This window comes from Drosophila innubila, chromosome X (genome assembly GCF_004354385.1).
Source record: "Drosophila innubila isolate TH190305 chromosome X, UK_Dinn_1.0, whole genome shotgun sequence".
Classification (NCBI taxonomy): domain Eukaryota; kingdom Metazoa; phylum Arthropoda; class Insecta; order Diptera; family Drosophilidae; genus Drosophila; species Drosophila innubila.
The window spans coordinates 23,167,404-23,181,505 of NC_047626.1; the positions used below are offsets into that span (position 1 = coordinate 23,167,404).

General features: G+C 41.2%; 4 protein-coding genes across 4 annotated transcripts; 2 read left to right on the forward strand and 2 right to left on the reverse strand.

The window, feature by feature from the left end:
* The first annotated feature begins 674 nt into the window (after positions 1-674).
* On the forward strand, positions 675-5,035 carry LOC117788566. Its single transcript, XM_034627357.1, has 6 exons — positions 675-786; positions 845-991; positions 1,055-1,437; positions 1,505-1,684; positions 2,818-4,320; positions 4,380-5,035. Exons 1-6 carry the CDS (start codon positions 675-677, stop codon positions 4,908-4,910), a joined length of 2,856 nt encoding a protein of 951 aa, XP_034483248.1. The 3' UTR covers positions 4,911-5,035.
* Positions 5,036-5,403: 368 nt separating this feature from the next.
* LOC117789751 (protein GPR107) lies at positions 5,404-9,162 on the forward strand. Its single transcript, XM_034628873.1, has 7 exons — positions 5,404-5,820; positions 6,161-6,271; positions 6,342-6,487; positions 6,556-7,333; positions 7,397-7,530; positions 7,825-8,092; positions 8,154-9,162. Exons 1-7 carry the CDS (start codon positions 5,701-5,703, stop codon positions 8,727-8,729), a joined length of 2,133 nt encoding a protein of 710 aa, XP_034484764.1. The 5' UTR covers positions 5,404-5,700; the 3' UTR covers positions 8,730-9,162.
* A 13-nt stretch (positions 9,163-9,175) lies between these two features.
* On the reverse strand, positions 9,176-10,939 carry LOC117788589 (gustatory receptor 8a). The gene is made up of 4 exons (XM_034627388.1): positions 10,111-10,939; positions 9,921-10,057; positions 9,774-9,863; positions 9,176-9,262 (listed from the first exon to the last, which is right to left on the reverse strand). The coding sequence occupies exons 1-4, from the start codon at positions 10,937-10,939 to the stop codon at positions 9,188-9,190; spliced, it is 1,131 nt and encodes a 376-aa protein (XP_034483279.1). The 3' UTR covers positions 9,176-9,187.
* A 1,267-nt stretch (positions 10,940-12,206) lies between these two features.
* LOC117793410 (extensin) lies at positions 12,207-13,517 on the reverse strand. The gene has a single exon (XM_034633720.1). It carries the CDS (start codon positions 13,344-13,346, stop codon positions 12,282-12,284), a length of 1,065 nt encoding a protein of 354 aa, XP_034489611.1. The 5' UTR covers positions 13,347-13,517; the 3' UTR covers positions 12,207-12,281.
* Positions 13,518-14,102: the final 585 nt, after the last annotated feature.

Sequence of the window (14,102 nt, forward strand, 5' to 3'; positions counted from 1 at the left end):
ATGGAAGTTAATTTGAGACCCCTTTTATATGCTCTTTACACTTATTAGATACAACAAATTTTATACTTCATAATTTTATACATACATTGATAAACATTGATAGGAGTTACATATAGATGTGTTTGGGAGATAGGCAATTAAAAAGAAAGTGCGACAGGAACATATTAAAATAATAAGAAAAGAAAACGGAATTTATAAAGCAATTGAAATCGGATTAAATTTGCAGTTTCCTTACAAAAAAGAAAAAATTAAAAGAGTAAAACAAAAAAACTATTTAGATAGATGCAAGGATCAAAGAAAAAATTATGGATAAGATTCTTTTAATAAATAATAAAAGCAATTTGAACTAAAGAAGCTAAGGGATCGTAATGGAACTGAATATATTAAGAGTACATTAAAAATGTTTACAGGGTATTTAGTAACAAGATAATGTATACACTTATTTAAAATACTGTATAGTATACTACATATGACGTGGACAGACAAAATATGAATTTAAGTTGAGAATTGACAATCGGAGAAGTGGTTAAAAATGCATAATGCCCCCAGATGATTGACCTAATCAATCGACGGACAGGAAATTATGGCCAATTATATGCACGTGAGGACGATATCCTTGCTTTTATTATTATTTTTTTGCAATTGTTCCAATTTGTTGGCAACTCTCGCTCAAGATGGATCGCATAAATTGCCTGAGACTTTGGCTCTTCCTTGGATTGGTTTTGGGATCGGGATTCGGATGGAGATTGGGTTTAAGCTTTGTCAACAGCGATGAGCTCAAGATAAGTATGTGAGGTGGTTGGAGTTGGATGAAGGCTCAGCTTCTTACATTTTTGTGGTCTAGCCTTCTGGATGGAACCTGTTCAACGAGCTGAGTTCGATACGGATATGGCAACGGTGTTGAAGGAGCTGGAGGCTTTACAGCTGGGCACCAGTGTGATGGATACGGTGGTGCAGTTAACCCACTCCAACGATGTGGACATGGATAACTGTGAGTAGTAGTAACAATTAAATTCCCACAGATGCTTAAGGATTTGTCTTATTTTGGGATTAGTCTGCGAGATCTTGGGCAGCGTGGGCAGCAATGTGATTGTGGATCTAAGTTACACCCGCTGGTCACAGGGCCTGGAGTTGGCCCGTGCCCATGGCATTCCTTATGTGCGTCTGGACAGGATTCTGCGTCCATTTCTCGACATGTTTGGCGATTACATGCGCTTAAAACGCGCCAACAATGTGGCCATGATCTTTCAGAATGCACGCGACACAATGGAGGCAATGAAACATCTGATTGGTGGTTATCCTTTTCGTACCCTCATCTTGGATGGCAGCAAACTCGACACTGACGATTTTGTCCAGCGTCTGACCATGTTGCGTCCCGCTCCCACCTATTTTGCCATGTTTGCGAGAGCTTCTCCCATGAATGGTCTCTTTGAGCGTGTGAGTAACTTGCTCTAGTCCTCGGACTAATCCACATTCATGGGCGTTGAGTTCCATCTCATTGCAGGTGCAAAAGGGTAAACTATTCCAACGTGCCGCCGAGTGGCATTTCATCTTCCTGGACACCAGGGATCGGGTCTTCAAGTATAAGCGCCAGGTGGAGTTTTCCACACGGTTCACATTGAACGCACGCGCCATCTGCCGTTCAATGCAGATGAGGGATCTATATTGTGCCAGCGGATTTACGGTAAGTCCAGGGAAGGGAGTTAAACGTAAGAAATAGAATTTGATAAGAGATGAAAAGATTTAAGACAGTGTGAATGGAAGATGGAGGTATTTTGGATGAGGAGGTACGCTCAGAAAATAATCAAGATTTCCGTACTTTAACAGGCGATATTCAAGTTCAAACGATCTCAAAAGCTGTCTAAGTTCGGAATATCTAAAGTTGGGAACAAAAATCTTATTTCAAGTTCGGTTTTCGCAAGTATGGAAATCTTAAAATAAATTCTTTGGGGATACTTTAAGTACGTTTTGGGTTTAATTCAAGTCTGTAAAAATTGAAAACATACTACTTTAAGTACACAAAAATCTTGAACTAAATCCAAAATGTACTTGTTTCTGGTACAAAACATTGTCATATTTAATTAATTTTAATACTTAAATTAAGCAAAATACCAAAATTAAATGCCATTTAATATTGCTGTATTTTGTTAGTAAGCGATCTTTCGGAATATGTGATGATTTTAACAGTGATCCAAGCTTTACGTCATCTTTGCGACACTAGAACCAGTTGAGAGTTCTTAAAGTGCGACAATGTAAAAGAAATTTTCCAAAATCTACTTGTTTTTGGTACGAAACGTTCTTATTTTTAACTTTCTTTCAATCTTGAAAAAAGCTTCAATCTTGAAAAAAAAACTATTTTAAGTACAAAAAAGTCTTAAACTAGTTTAGTACAAATAACTCAGTTGTTTCTGGAGGTATCTTTACGAGACTCACGGATTATAAATTTGCCATGGTCTTATATATTCTGACCAAATTTGGTAAAAGTCGGACTATTATTTCGGATAGCTGCCATAAGAATGTAAAGTCAGAATTCTAAATTTAAGATCGATTCATACTTAATTCAATATTTTTAGTACGCAGCAATTTTAAAATTATAAGATCAAAACGGTGTGAATTCAAGTACGGTCGTACCTTATTTTAGTATGACATTTTTTTTCTGAGTGTACATGCATGCAGTTTCCTACAACGTGGCATGCTTGAAGCTAACAAGATTTGTGATAGAAGATAGAACTTATTATAAGTTTTATGGATTTAAAGCGATGAAATGGATGGGGTTAGAAATGGAGAAATAATGCGATCTTTAATATTCCTTATCAGCTGCAACGCGCTCTTCTCCTGGACATCATTCGCAGTCTGATTGATGGAGCGAATTCAAATCGCATGTTCCCGGAGCCTGTCTACCTGGATTGCAATGCCAGCACTGAGGCAACAACAACTGAAAACGGCCTCTGGATGGAGAATGTGCACTGGAGCAATTTTGTGAGCACTGTGCCGTTGAGTGAAGAAAGCGATGCACTAGTAAGTGAGCCGCAGGAGCAGGAACAGCAGCCGGAGGAGGAGCTACTGACCTTTGTGGCCAATATATCCGCCGGTTACTATTCCAATGAGCATGAGGCAAAGACGGACCTCGCTGTTTGGTCAGCTGGACAGATGCGTTTGTTGAATGAGACGATCAGTCCAAGTCGTCGCTTCTTTCGCATTGGCACCGCCGAGAGTCTACCCTGGAGCTACTATCGTCGTCATCCGCAGACCGATGAGGTGATGCGCACCAAGAGCGGAGCACCCATCTGGGAGGGTTACTGCATTGACTTTATCGCCCGACTCGCCGAGAAGCTGAACTTTGCCTATGAGATTGTGGCCCCACAGCAGGGACACATGGGAGAGCGCAATGAGGATGGCGAATGGGATGGCGTCATTGGGGATTTGGTCAGTGGAGAGACGGATTTCGCTGTTGCCGCACTCAAGATGTACTCGGAGCGGGAGGAAGTCGTTGATTTCCTACCGCCCTACTACGAGCAGACTGGAATCTCTATTGTGATGCGAAAACCCATGCGACGCACCTCGCTGTTCAAGTTCATGACGGTGCTCCGGGTGGAGGTCTGGGTGAGCATTGTGGCCGCCTTGATTGGCACGGCCCTGATGATTTGGTTCATGGACAAGTACTCACCGTACAGTTCGCGCAACAATCGGGATGCGTATCCATACGAATGCCGACAGTTCACTCTTCGGGAGAGCTTCTGGTTTGCCTTGACTTCATTCACGCCGCAGGGTGGTGGTGAGGCACCCAAGGCGGTATCGGGACGTCTACTGGTTGCCGCCTACTGGCTATTTGTTGTACTCATGCTGGCCACGTTCACGGCCAATCTGGCGGCTTTTCTTACCGTCGAACGTATGCAGACGCCGGTCCAATCTCTGGAGCAACTGGCTCGACAATCGCGCATCAATTACACCGTGGTCAAGGACTCAGATACGCATCATTACTTCATGAACATGAAGTTCGCCGAGGACACATTGTATCGCATGTGGAAGGAGATGGCATTGAATGCCTCTCGCGACTTTCGCAAGTTTCGCATTTGGGATTACCCGATTAAGGAGCAATATGGACACATCCTGTTGGCTATCAACAGCTCGAAGCCGGTACAGGATGCAAAGGAGGGATTTGCCAATGTGGATGCACACGGCAATGCCGACTATGCCTTCATACATGACTCGGCGGAGATCAAGTACGAGGTTACCAGGAATTGTAATCTCACCGAGGTGGGCGAAGTCTTTGCCGAGCAACCATACGCCGTTGCCGTCCAGCAGGGTAGCCATCTAGGTGTAAGTCCTTAATTGATATTTAAAAAAATACGATATATTTCCCATTTATTTCACGACAGGATGAGCTAAGCTATGCCATCTTGGAGCTACAGAAGGAACGTTTCTTTGAGCAACTCAGAGCTAAGTACTGGAATCAATCAAATGCACGTAATTGTCCTCTCTCAGAGGATCAGGAGGGAATTACTCTAGAAAGTTTGGGTGGAGTTTTCATTGCCACACTGTTTGGTCTCATTCTGGCTATGATAACGCTAGGCTTTGAGATTATATACTATCAGAAGAAACAAAAGGCGCTGGCACTGTCCCTTATAACGCAGGTTAAACCTCTGGAAATCAATGATGCAAGTAAAATCGCCTGGCTTGATACCACAAAGAATGATTACGGTTTGAATAAAGATAAAGAGAAAGCCAAAAAGAAGGAAGGAAAGGGTAAAAAGTTGAATAAACTGACCCCACCGCCAACATTCGATGCAGCCACATTTCGTGGCAAAAAGATGCCAGCATCAATCACTTTGGGCGATGGACAGTTCAAGCCCCGACTTCGAGATCATATCAATGTGCGTCGTGAGAACTACAGTGGCTACATGGAATAGAGTGGCACCAAATGCAATTTAAATTATCTATAATCAATTTTTAATATTTATGCACTTCTGTATTTTAAATTCAACTCAATGAATAATTCACAATACTCGCATATAAATTTTAACTTTCAAATAAAGCTATTAACCAATCTGTCATTCAAATGTGCGTTAAGTCGCATTGATTGTTATCGATATACGTCAAATTTGCATTTTGATTCAAATGGTACATGTTGCCAGATCAAAAAACTTTGCAGGGTTGCAGCCTTTGGGCAGAGTGGCAGCCTTCCACACCTGTGCTGCCAAGTTTTTAGGGGGAACAATAGCTGTTCCTGGCTAAATTAGTTTTTGTGGGTACTGTTGAGCAGTTTTACCAAAAATTGTATTAGCAAAACTTAGCTGAAAATATATTTAAAACAGCCAGATTTCCAGCTAATAGCAATTTTACAATTTTCCTAGCAAGCGAACCCTTAAAAAAAAGTCCAGTGCTAGCTATAAAATGGCTAAGTTGGCAACAGTGCAACTCAGTTAACTAGTATAATTTTTACAGTGTGTGCAGCCAGCAAAATGACGACCACAAATCAAAAGAAGATATCATTGAAGTGTTAACAATTGCAATTACATTAGCCAATGGCAACCGCAACAAATTGAGTTCATTTAACTGAAAACACAGTAACATTCGAGCCCAACAGCATTTTCATATCAATTTTGATTTCGATAGTTGCAAAAGAGAAGAGGAAAAAATAAGAAAAGTGCCACACAGGCGAGCAGGTGCCACCACAAAATAAACAATAGCAAAGGAAAAATGAGTGTGCTAACGGCAGCGCACATATTAAATGTTAAATCAATATTTGTGGCACTAATCGTGGCTCTGCTGACTGCACCCAATGTTGTCCTGTCGCGCAAACATCATCTGGAAGTTCGCGTAAGTGTTTTTCACAGCCGGCGACAGCGTCAACTTATTCCGCATCCAAGTCTATATTTACATACATGCATACATATTAATTATACCCTTGCAGAGGGTATGATGGTTCTGTCACGAAATGTGTAAATAAATATATGTATTCTTAATGTATTCTTTATCAGAAGTGAGTCGAACTGTCTGATATCACACAATATGCATAAAGTATCAATATAAACATTTTAAATAAAAGATAATTAAGTTCGGAATACTGCAAGGGTATTAAATGTTCGGCATGCCAAAGATAACTTTTATTTCTTGTCGGTTGCGTATTATTTGTTTATTTATCTTGTGTATTTAACAGGATGACATGCGACCATATATTGCTCTGAGTACATTTGGTTTCTACACGAATGGACACTTGGACGTCCAGCTAAGTCAGCTGACAATTCCCGAGGAGCAGGCGACGGGTGTGGTGAGCATATAATTCTAAATATAATTAAACAATTGATTGGCATAATTAAAGTGCATATTTTTGATTGCAGTTCGGTCTAACATTGGACAAGACAACCATCGATCAGCTCAATCCGTATCTGGACTCCCATCAAACCAAATGCATACTCGAGGAGCCGACAAGCATTCAGAGAAGGGGACCAATTCTATTCTTTGTGCTCGATCTTACAGAACTCAAGTGAGTATTGAAACGGAATATGAAGTGGATTTTCCTATTGTTGCTGTTTTGATTTGTATTTTGTATAGAGTGCGGGTACATTGCTCACCGGAATGGACCAACAAGCATGTCTACAGGGATGTCGCGTATCGTATCAAACGGAATTCGCATGTGGGCAAAGTTAGCGATACTGCACTGTTTACTCAGCCACGTCGTCGTCGTGACGTGATGCCAATTGGTTCGGAGGAGCTGGATGATATTGATGATCATTCCGAGGAGAAACCCATGAAACCAGAAGAAGAGCAAAAGCTATCGTCACCAATTGTTGCGGGCAAAATTGACAGTGCTGCCAAAGTTGAACCAGACGTTGTGTCGCCCAAAGACTTGCCTGAAGCTGTGGCAAATCCAAAGGATGCTCCCATTCAGCCAAAAGCTTCATCACCAACGGCTGCTTCAGTTGCCGCATCTCCACCAGCCGCCAATGTGAATGCTGCCATTGCCAGTGGAGTACTGGGAGTTGATTCCGAAGCTGAAGGTGCAGCTGCACCTGCTCCGTCAGCATCCGTCTCCTCGTCTAGCACTAGCAAGAACGACAATCTCAAGACCAACAACGATGCTGAACCACCGCTGCCAGTAGACAATTCTCCGGGTTCCGTCTCCAATTTTTATGAATCCAATTACTATAGGCAATCACAGCTGGACTTGTGTAATAACACCATGCCGCTCGTCAAAAAAACCGTTGGTCTACTTAACTATTATAGCTTCAACTTTTCCATGTTTGTGGCGACGCAACATGACGAAGGATTGTACAATTTATACTTTCACGCCTGTCCCAACTACGATTATCCACAGAAGTTGTCCTTTAATGTGAGTTGACATTGTGACCATACCATAATGTTTTAGTAAATGTATTCATCTTCATATTTGCAGGTGGACATTGAGGAGAACAACAATGGAAACTATTTATCAGCGGGTGAAATGCCGCTGCCTGCTTTATATTTCATGATGAGTCTACTCTTCTTTCTGTCTGGACTTTTCTGGGTTTTCATACTGAAGAAGAGCAAGTAAGATTACAAAATGTGTTTTTGCACTTAAAACGGACAAAGGCTCGATTAAGTTGGTAAAAAAAAAGTCTTAAAAGCTTACATACCAAGTAAATAAAGCCATATTTGTCCTTTAGTCTGTATAAAAACCTAGATCTCAGAGACTATAAGAGCTAGTCCAATCAAATTTGGTAAATAGACTTTTATGAAGCCCACGGACATTATAGTATGAGATTGGTCCTTTAAAGTCGAGCCCACTTCACTGTCTCTTTCTCGCTTGTTGCTTTTAATTAATACGCTTTTTCTTGTTGACAGGCACACCGTCTATAAGATACACTATTTGATGGCCGTTCTGGTATTTCTCAAGTCATTGTCGCTGATGTTCCATTCCATCAATTATCACTTTATTGAGAAACGCGGCGAGCATGTGGAAACCTGGGCCATACTCTACTATATAGCACATTTGCTCAAGGGCGCCGTTTTGTTTATAACCATTGTGCTCATTGGCACCGGCTGGACATTTATCAAGCACATACTCTCCGACAAGGATAAGAAGATCTTTATGATTGTCATTCCCCTGCAGGTTTGCTCAAATGCTTCATTTTTAGTGTTGTGTTTTTATTAAATTGGAAACTTTTGTTTAGGTACTTGCAAATGTGGCGCAAATCATAACGGATGAGTCGGATCAAAGCGATGCCGAGTTCCGCACCTGGCACAACATATTCTTCTTTGTGGATCTGCTTTGCTGTGGCGCGATACTCTTCCCAATTGTGTGGTCCATACGACATCTGCATGAGGCGTCTGCAACCGATGGCAAGGCAGCGATTAATCTGCGCAAATTGAAGCTATTTAGACAGTTTTATCTTATGATTGTCTGCTATATTTATTTTACGCGTATTATTGTGGATCTACTCCAGATGACGGTCGTCTTTCAGTATGCCTGGCTGGACGAGATGTTCAGAGAGATGGCCACATATGTGTTCTTTGTTCTCACCGGTTACAAATTCCGTCCCGTATCATCGCATCCATATTTCACAGTGCCCGATGATGATGAGGATGATGGTGTGGAGGTCCTTACCGAATCCGGATTAACCGAGACAGTGCATCGTGTTAAGCCCTTGAATCGAAATGCCCATTCCAATACCATTGTAATTGAGGGCAATGATGATGAGCGTGAGAATCTGATTGCGAAACGAGAATCAAGTCATGAATACGATTAGATTTAAAAAGAAGTAACACACCACACACACACACACACCACAACACACACTACAACACACACACAACAAGAAAAGCATACGCAGATATAGTAGATACGCACTTAATTGCAATCGTACTTTAAGCTGAAGATGAATTCCAACTCGGATGAATAGCTGGAGAGATGCAGATGTGGATGGACTGGCTGTATTTAGATGATGATGTTTAGTTAGTAGTTGAATCCCGCTCCAAGCCCGTCCAACAAATAGTATACACGTGTAAATACGAAATGAAACGACGACGACACAATACACTCCCTCGCAAGCCCCGCCACGTTCCCAAAACCCAGATGAATGCTTATATATGTATTTCCCCCTCTCCTCCCCTCCCCTATCGTTTTAAGGCATTATTGATATAATTTTAATGAATACCGATACATACATATAGCTTTAATATTAAATACTTGACTTTGACTCCACATCTAATAGTATGAACCACTCAACTTGGGCATCAATTGCACCGTAAATATCATATAGGTGCAAACGGCAGTTGCAATCTGAAATGTAAGAAGAAGGAAATGTTATTTTCGGCACGCCGAAGTTTTAATACCCTTGTAGAGATTCGTATTCAATTTTCAACGGATCGTTACTATGGCAGCTATATGATATATGGTAGTTTGATTTTAACAAAAAGTTGCTCAGAATTTTATAGACCTTACTAGCTGCATAGTATGTGACTTTGATGCAGATATTTTAGGAAACAAGAAATCAACGTTTCTCCGGTAAAAGTACTGCCTGCAGAGAGAAGACGGATCAGTACAAAGTTTTAACAAGATAATTTAAAAACTAAGAGACTTAGTTAAATAGTAACCTACGGACAGACGGACTTGGCTATATTGGAACAGATAGTCGTGCTGATCCTGTAATGCACTACACATTATTTAAAGGTAAATTCTGCAAGACTAAATGCTTCGAGCAAGCCTCTTAATTAATTGTGTTCAGCGCCTCGACTCGAAGCAGTTCAATTGCTGTTCATAAATTAATGGGTAGCTGACGCCATTGACTCACGCGTGTTAGCAAATAACTGTCCAGGAGAGTGATGCCCAGGCAATGAATGCGCACCGGCTGATGGAGTAACTGCAGCGAGAAGTTTTGTACCTGCAAGGAGAGTAGTGTAAGGAATTGTGCGGATATACGAGCAAGTCCGGGTACTACCTGGAGGGAAAGGGCAGGTGAGCTGACGACAATACTGTGCAGTTGATAGGCAATACGGAGCACCATCTGCATGCAGCTTTGCGAGACATGGATGAAGGCGGGAATCTCGAGTAACGCAGGTAGCAATAGATAGTAATCTAAGTATCGGGAAGAACTAAAGATAGGACAGATCTTAGTGCAGTGCACCCACCTTTGTCATCGATCTTGTTGTAGATGGTGTAGTACATGAAATAGCAATCGACTGCGATGCGTACGTAGATCATGAGGAGCACGGTGAGCACGGAGTAGCTGAAAGCCTGGATAAAGCAGGTATACAGCTCGTAGATGCCTTGATAGATGCGTTGCTTTTGACGGACACGTCGCCTCATGTACTCCTCGTAGCCAAAAAAACTGGCAGCACCACTGGCAAATGCCGAGTACTCCACCAGCAGGGCCAGCTCATGCTCCAATTGGAACAGTTGTTGTCGCAACAGTTCCAAATGCAGCACAAACTGTGTGTTCCGCAGATGCACGACGTAGACAAAGGGCTGAAAGGTGCTCCAGAAGAGCACAATGTGTTGGTCCATCTGTTGGCTGAACAGCACCGAAATCATCAGGGATTCCAAAAATACTGTGCCATAGATTGTGATGAGGAATCGCCAATGTTGCAGCAACTGAAGACGCACTGTTGCCGCTGGCCTCGGAGCAAGTGCAGCATACAATTGCCAGAATCGTGCCAAGGGATGACGATTCCAGATCGTTTCACTGTAGATACTCAGTACGGCAACTTCAGCAAATCCGAATTTGAGGCCATCATTAAAGCGTCCAAAGTCGTCGCCCTCATACAGACACTCATCCTCGCTGGTGACGCACATGAAAGCCACCCACGTAAGGCTGCTCAAGAGGCATCCCGCCCAGATTCTCAGTATGATTGCCTTGCATGAAAATTGCCCGTCTCCGGAGAGCGGAACACCGTGCAGTCCGAGCAGCTGATAGAAGCGCAGATGATACTGCAGCACCTGGCCAATGTGGCCGCTCATCGTGTTCTAACCTCATCCTGCAATGAAATCAACACAATTTACAGCTAACTATCGCAATTGCCCCATCTTGTAACTAATTAGGAATCCGCGGAGGGAACAGGGAGCATGCTTCAATGCATTCGCCGATGTTGCACGTTGATTGCCACAGCCAGTACTGACCGGCATTGCCCGCCTGCTCATTGTCAGGTGTGTTCCATTTCTTCCAGAGATATCATTTTCATTGATTTATTCAGATTCACAAAATCGAACAAACAAATTTAGAATTAAATGTTTTAACAAATTTATTAATTACGATTTTAATGAATAATCTCTTTAATGACGCCTTATTAATGCAATTTCAAAAAAATATAGTAATGCATAATAACAAAATAAGAAGTTACCCTTTTCTTAAATATTCCCAGAATTTTAAAAATTCGTAGAAAAACCGCACAAAAATTATAATTTTCTTACTTCTAAAAACTATTTACTTACTTTCAAACTGTATGTAAAGGTTGAATAAATATATTTATTAGCTTTTAGAAAGTGTAATAGTTCTTAAAAGTGGTTTGGACATTCTCAAGTCCTGCAAAATCGTCAATTCATTAGAAGCTACGAATAAGTGTTGCCCAGCATTGCTCGGGTCCAAATTTATATTAATATAAAGTTAAAACAAGGTATACATATATCCATTTTTATATATCTTACATGAGTTAATATACACTTTTGTAGCAACTTTTAGGAAACAGGGTACCGAAGCAAAGACATACAACTAAAAATCAATATTATTGATTAATTAGGGTTAAAAGTGAAGGACTTGAAGGTAAAGATATAACTACTTAATAAATCACTAAAACGACAAAAAGCTAGAATGATCGACTTTGATGTACTCTCTACTTACCATCTATGTTAAGGAACACAAAATTTTGATTTTGTCTTCTTTCAATATGAATTAAAAAAATATATATGATCTATTAAGTATCTTCAATCGACTTAAATCTGTAAAAGAAAGGATTTTAAAAAATTTGCTTTATAATTCGTTTGGCGGAGCTCCTCTATAGATAGGGCCCATTTTACAGGGTAACAGATCTCGACATACAGATCTTAGCAGATATATTTAGTAATGTTGTTTTTAATATCTTTAATCGACTAATATCTATGAAAAGAGAAAAAATTTTAGGATTTTAACTTGTTTTAAAGAACTCCTATAGGTAAGACCCATTTTTTGGGTCTCGATTAACTCCTGCTCTTAGAGATAAAAACAAACATATTTAGAATATTGTTGTACTTAGCATCTTTAATTGACTTATAGCTATAAAAAAAAATTGCAATAAATAAGGATAATAATTAGTTTGGAGTAGCTCCTTTATAGGTAGGGTCCGGAATGTTGATACCCGCTACTACCCAATCCCCGGATGTGACCAATGTTGTAGCTATCGACTCCGCTGTTGTAGCTGGAACGACTGGACCAATCCGAGGAACTGGGACGACGACGTCGAGTTGGCACTGGACCCGCATATGGTTCAACGTCATCCTCATACACATCCGTCTGACTGAGGAGCTGGGGCGATGGACGAAAGCCGCTGGTACTGCCGCTTGCTCCATAGTCGTATTGATACTGTGTGTCTAGGGGGGATTCTTCGGGCGCCTCCAGCGTGTGGGTGGGCGAACGTGCAGATTTGGCGGTGGCATACGATGGTGGCGTATAGCTGTAACCCTGATCCAAATCTGCGTGCTCCTCAACCGGTGCTGGCTCCGCGTACGCTCCACTTAGGTACGATGAGGATGAGGAGCTCTTATGCCGATGAAGGCGTTCAGGAGCGGGATAACGATAGCCCACATCATCATCATCCTCGTCGTGCTGATGATGCTCATGATGCTCATAATGCTTGTGATGATGATGCTGTGGGCGACTGTCAATTACCCGATAGGTGTCCACACCATGCTCCGGCCGAGATTCGTAATCAAAGCTTGCGGGTCGATGCTTCTCCTCGATAATTGTGTAGGTGTTCACCTTCTTTTTGGGCTGTGATGGTGGTGGCGGTGGCTTCTTCACCACATATGTTTCACTGAGATGCTCGGCCAGTTCCTTGGCATGATTTAGATAATCCGCATGCTCGCTCATGTGCAGCGGCTTATCCAAGTCGGACAGTATCACACTCTCCAGCAACGGACTTGGCTTCTGCTTTGGCGGTGCCCGACCACGTGATCTCTGATGCGGCGGCGGCCCATGATGGTGAAAGTGATGGATTACCTTGTGGGGAGCAATTGGTTCCGCATCGAGGGCAATGCTCGGTGCCTGATCCTTTGGCACATGCACCTTAATGTGCACATACTCATTGCCAAAGGCCGTAACCATCGATGGCAACAACAAAGACAACAACAACAGCATCGAAGCTGGCAACACTTTCAACACCTTCGTACACTTCATCACTTTTTGCTTCTCTGCCGCTTTCAACAACTTTCTTGGTCTATTGGTCTGGTCTGATCTGGTCTGGCTGTGGTTGTCACATTGCCAAAATTCGTTTAAACCGAAATCTTTCTTTTGTCAAAATTTATATACCGTCAGCAAACGGTGGCGACTGCGCAGCTTCAACGGGAAAATCTTAAATCACAAAATCAATTTCAATCGATCGACCATTTTATGCTCTACCTTTCTTGAAATAACTGTACTGCATCAGATCGAAAATATCTATAAATATTTTGGCATACATATATGCTGCAAATTTATAAAATATTGTTAAAAAAAAATGTGACAATTTGATACATTAAAACTATTTACATATTTAATACAAAAATGCAGATTGATTAATACAAATTGGTGTTTTTTTTAACATGTAGCAAAAATTCGACGGCTTCAACATTGATTTCTTATAAATTGTTGAGCAATACATATATACTATAGTTGTTGCAATTTTAGCTTTATATCCACATCCTTTATCCTTATTCTATGAAGCAATAAATTTCAATACTCTTATATAACCTTACCTAACCAGTTGAGAATAAAATAATAGCTAAAATAATATTTTTGCAATTTCCAAAAATCTAATTTTGTCGAAATACAATCTTATCTGCCCAATATTTTTCTTTCATACCATATTTCACTAAAATTTAAAATGATAGTATTGCACTGATTTAAAAGTCGTTGTGACACTGCGTGAAAAAGAGTATTTTAAGAAGCAACTGT

What these genes read in the sequence shown, in the direction of transcription:
- LOC117788566 (XM_034627357.1), top strand. Translation starts at nt 675, where the DNA reads ATGGATCGCATAAATTGCCTGAGACTTTGGCTCTTCCTTGGATTGGTT. An exon ending in CGATGTGGACATGGATAACT is followed by an intron (nt 992 to 1,054) that starts GTGAGTAGTAGT and finishes TTTTGGGATTAG; the next exon opens with TCTGCGAGATCTTGGGCAGC. An exon ending in AGCAGGGTAGCCATCTAGGT is followed by an intron (nt 4,321 to 4,379) that starts GTAAGTCCTTAA and finishes ATTTCACGACAG; the next exon opens with GATGAGCTAAGCTATGCCAT.
- LOC117789751 (XM_034628873.1), top strand. Translation starts at nt 5,701, where the DNA reads ATGAGTGTGCTAACGGCAGCGCACATATTAAATGTTAAATCAATATTT. An exon ending in AGGAGCAGGCGACGGGTGTG is followed by an intron (nt 6,272 to 6,341) that starts GTGAGCATATAA and finishes TTTTGATTGCAG; the next exon opens with TTCGGTCTAACATTGGACAA. An exon ending in TTCATACTGAAGAAGAGCAA is followed by an intron (nt 7,531 to 7,824) that starts GTAAGATTACAA and finishes TCTTGTTGACAG; the next exon opens with GCACACCGTCTATAAGATAC.
- LOC117788589 (XM_034627388.1), bottom strand. Translation starts at nt 10,939, where the DNA reads ATGAGCGGCCACATTGGCCAGGTGCTGCAGTATCATCTGCGCTTCTAT. An exon ending in CAACAAGATCGATGACAAAG is followed by an intron (nt 10,058 to 10,110) that starts GTGGGTGCACTG and finishes CCCGATACTTAG; the next exon opens with ATTACTATCTATTGCTACCT. An exon ending in CACCTGCCCTTTCCCTCCAG is followed by an intron (nt 9,864 to 9,920) that starts GTAGTACCCGGA and finishes CTCTCCTTGCAG; the next exon opens with GTACAAAACTTCTCGCTGCA.
- LOC117793410 (XM_034633720.1), bottom strand. Translation starts at nt 13,346, where the DNA reads ATGAAGTGTACGAAGGTGTTGAAAGTGTTGCCAGCTTCGATGCTGTTG.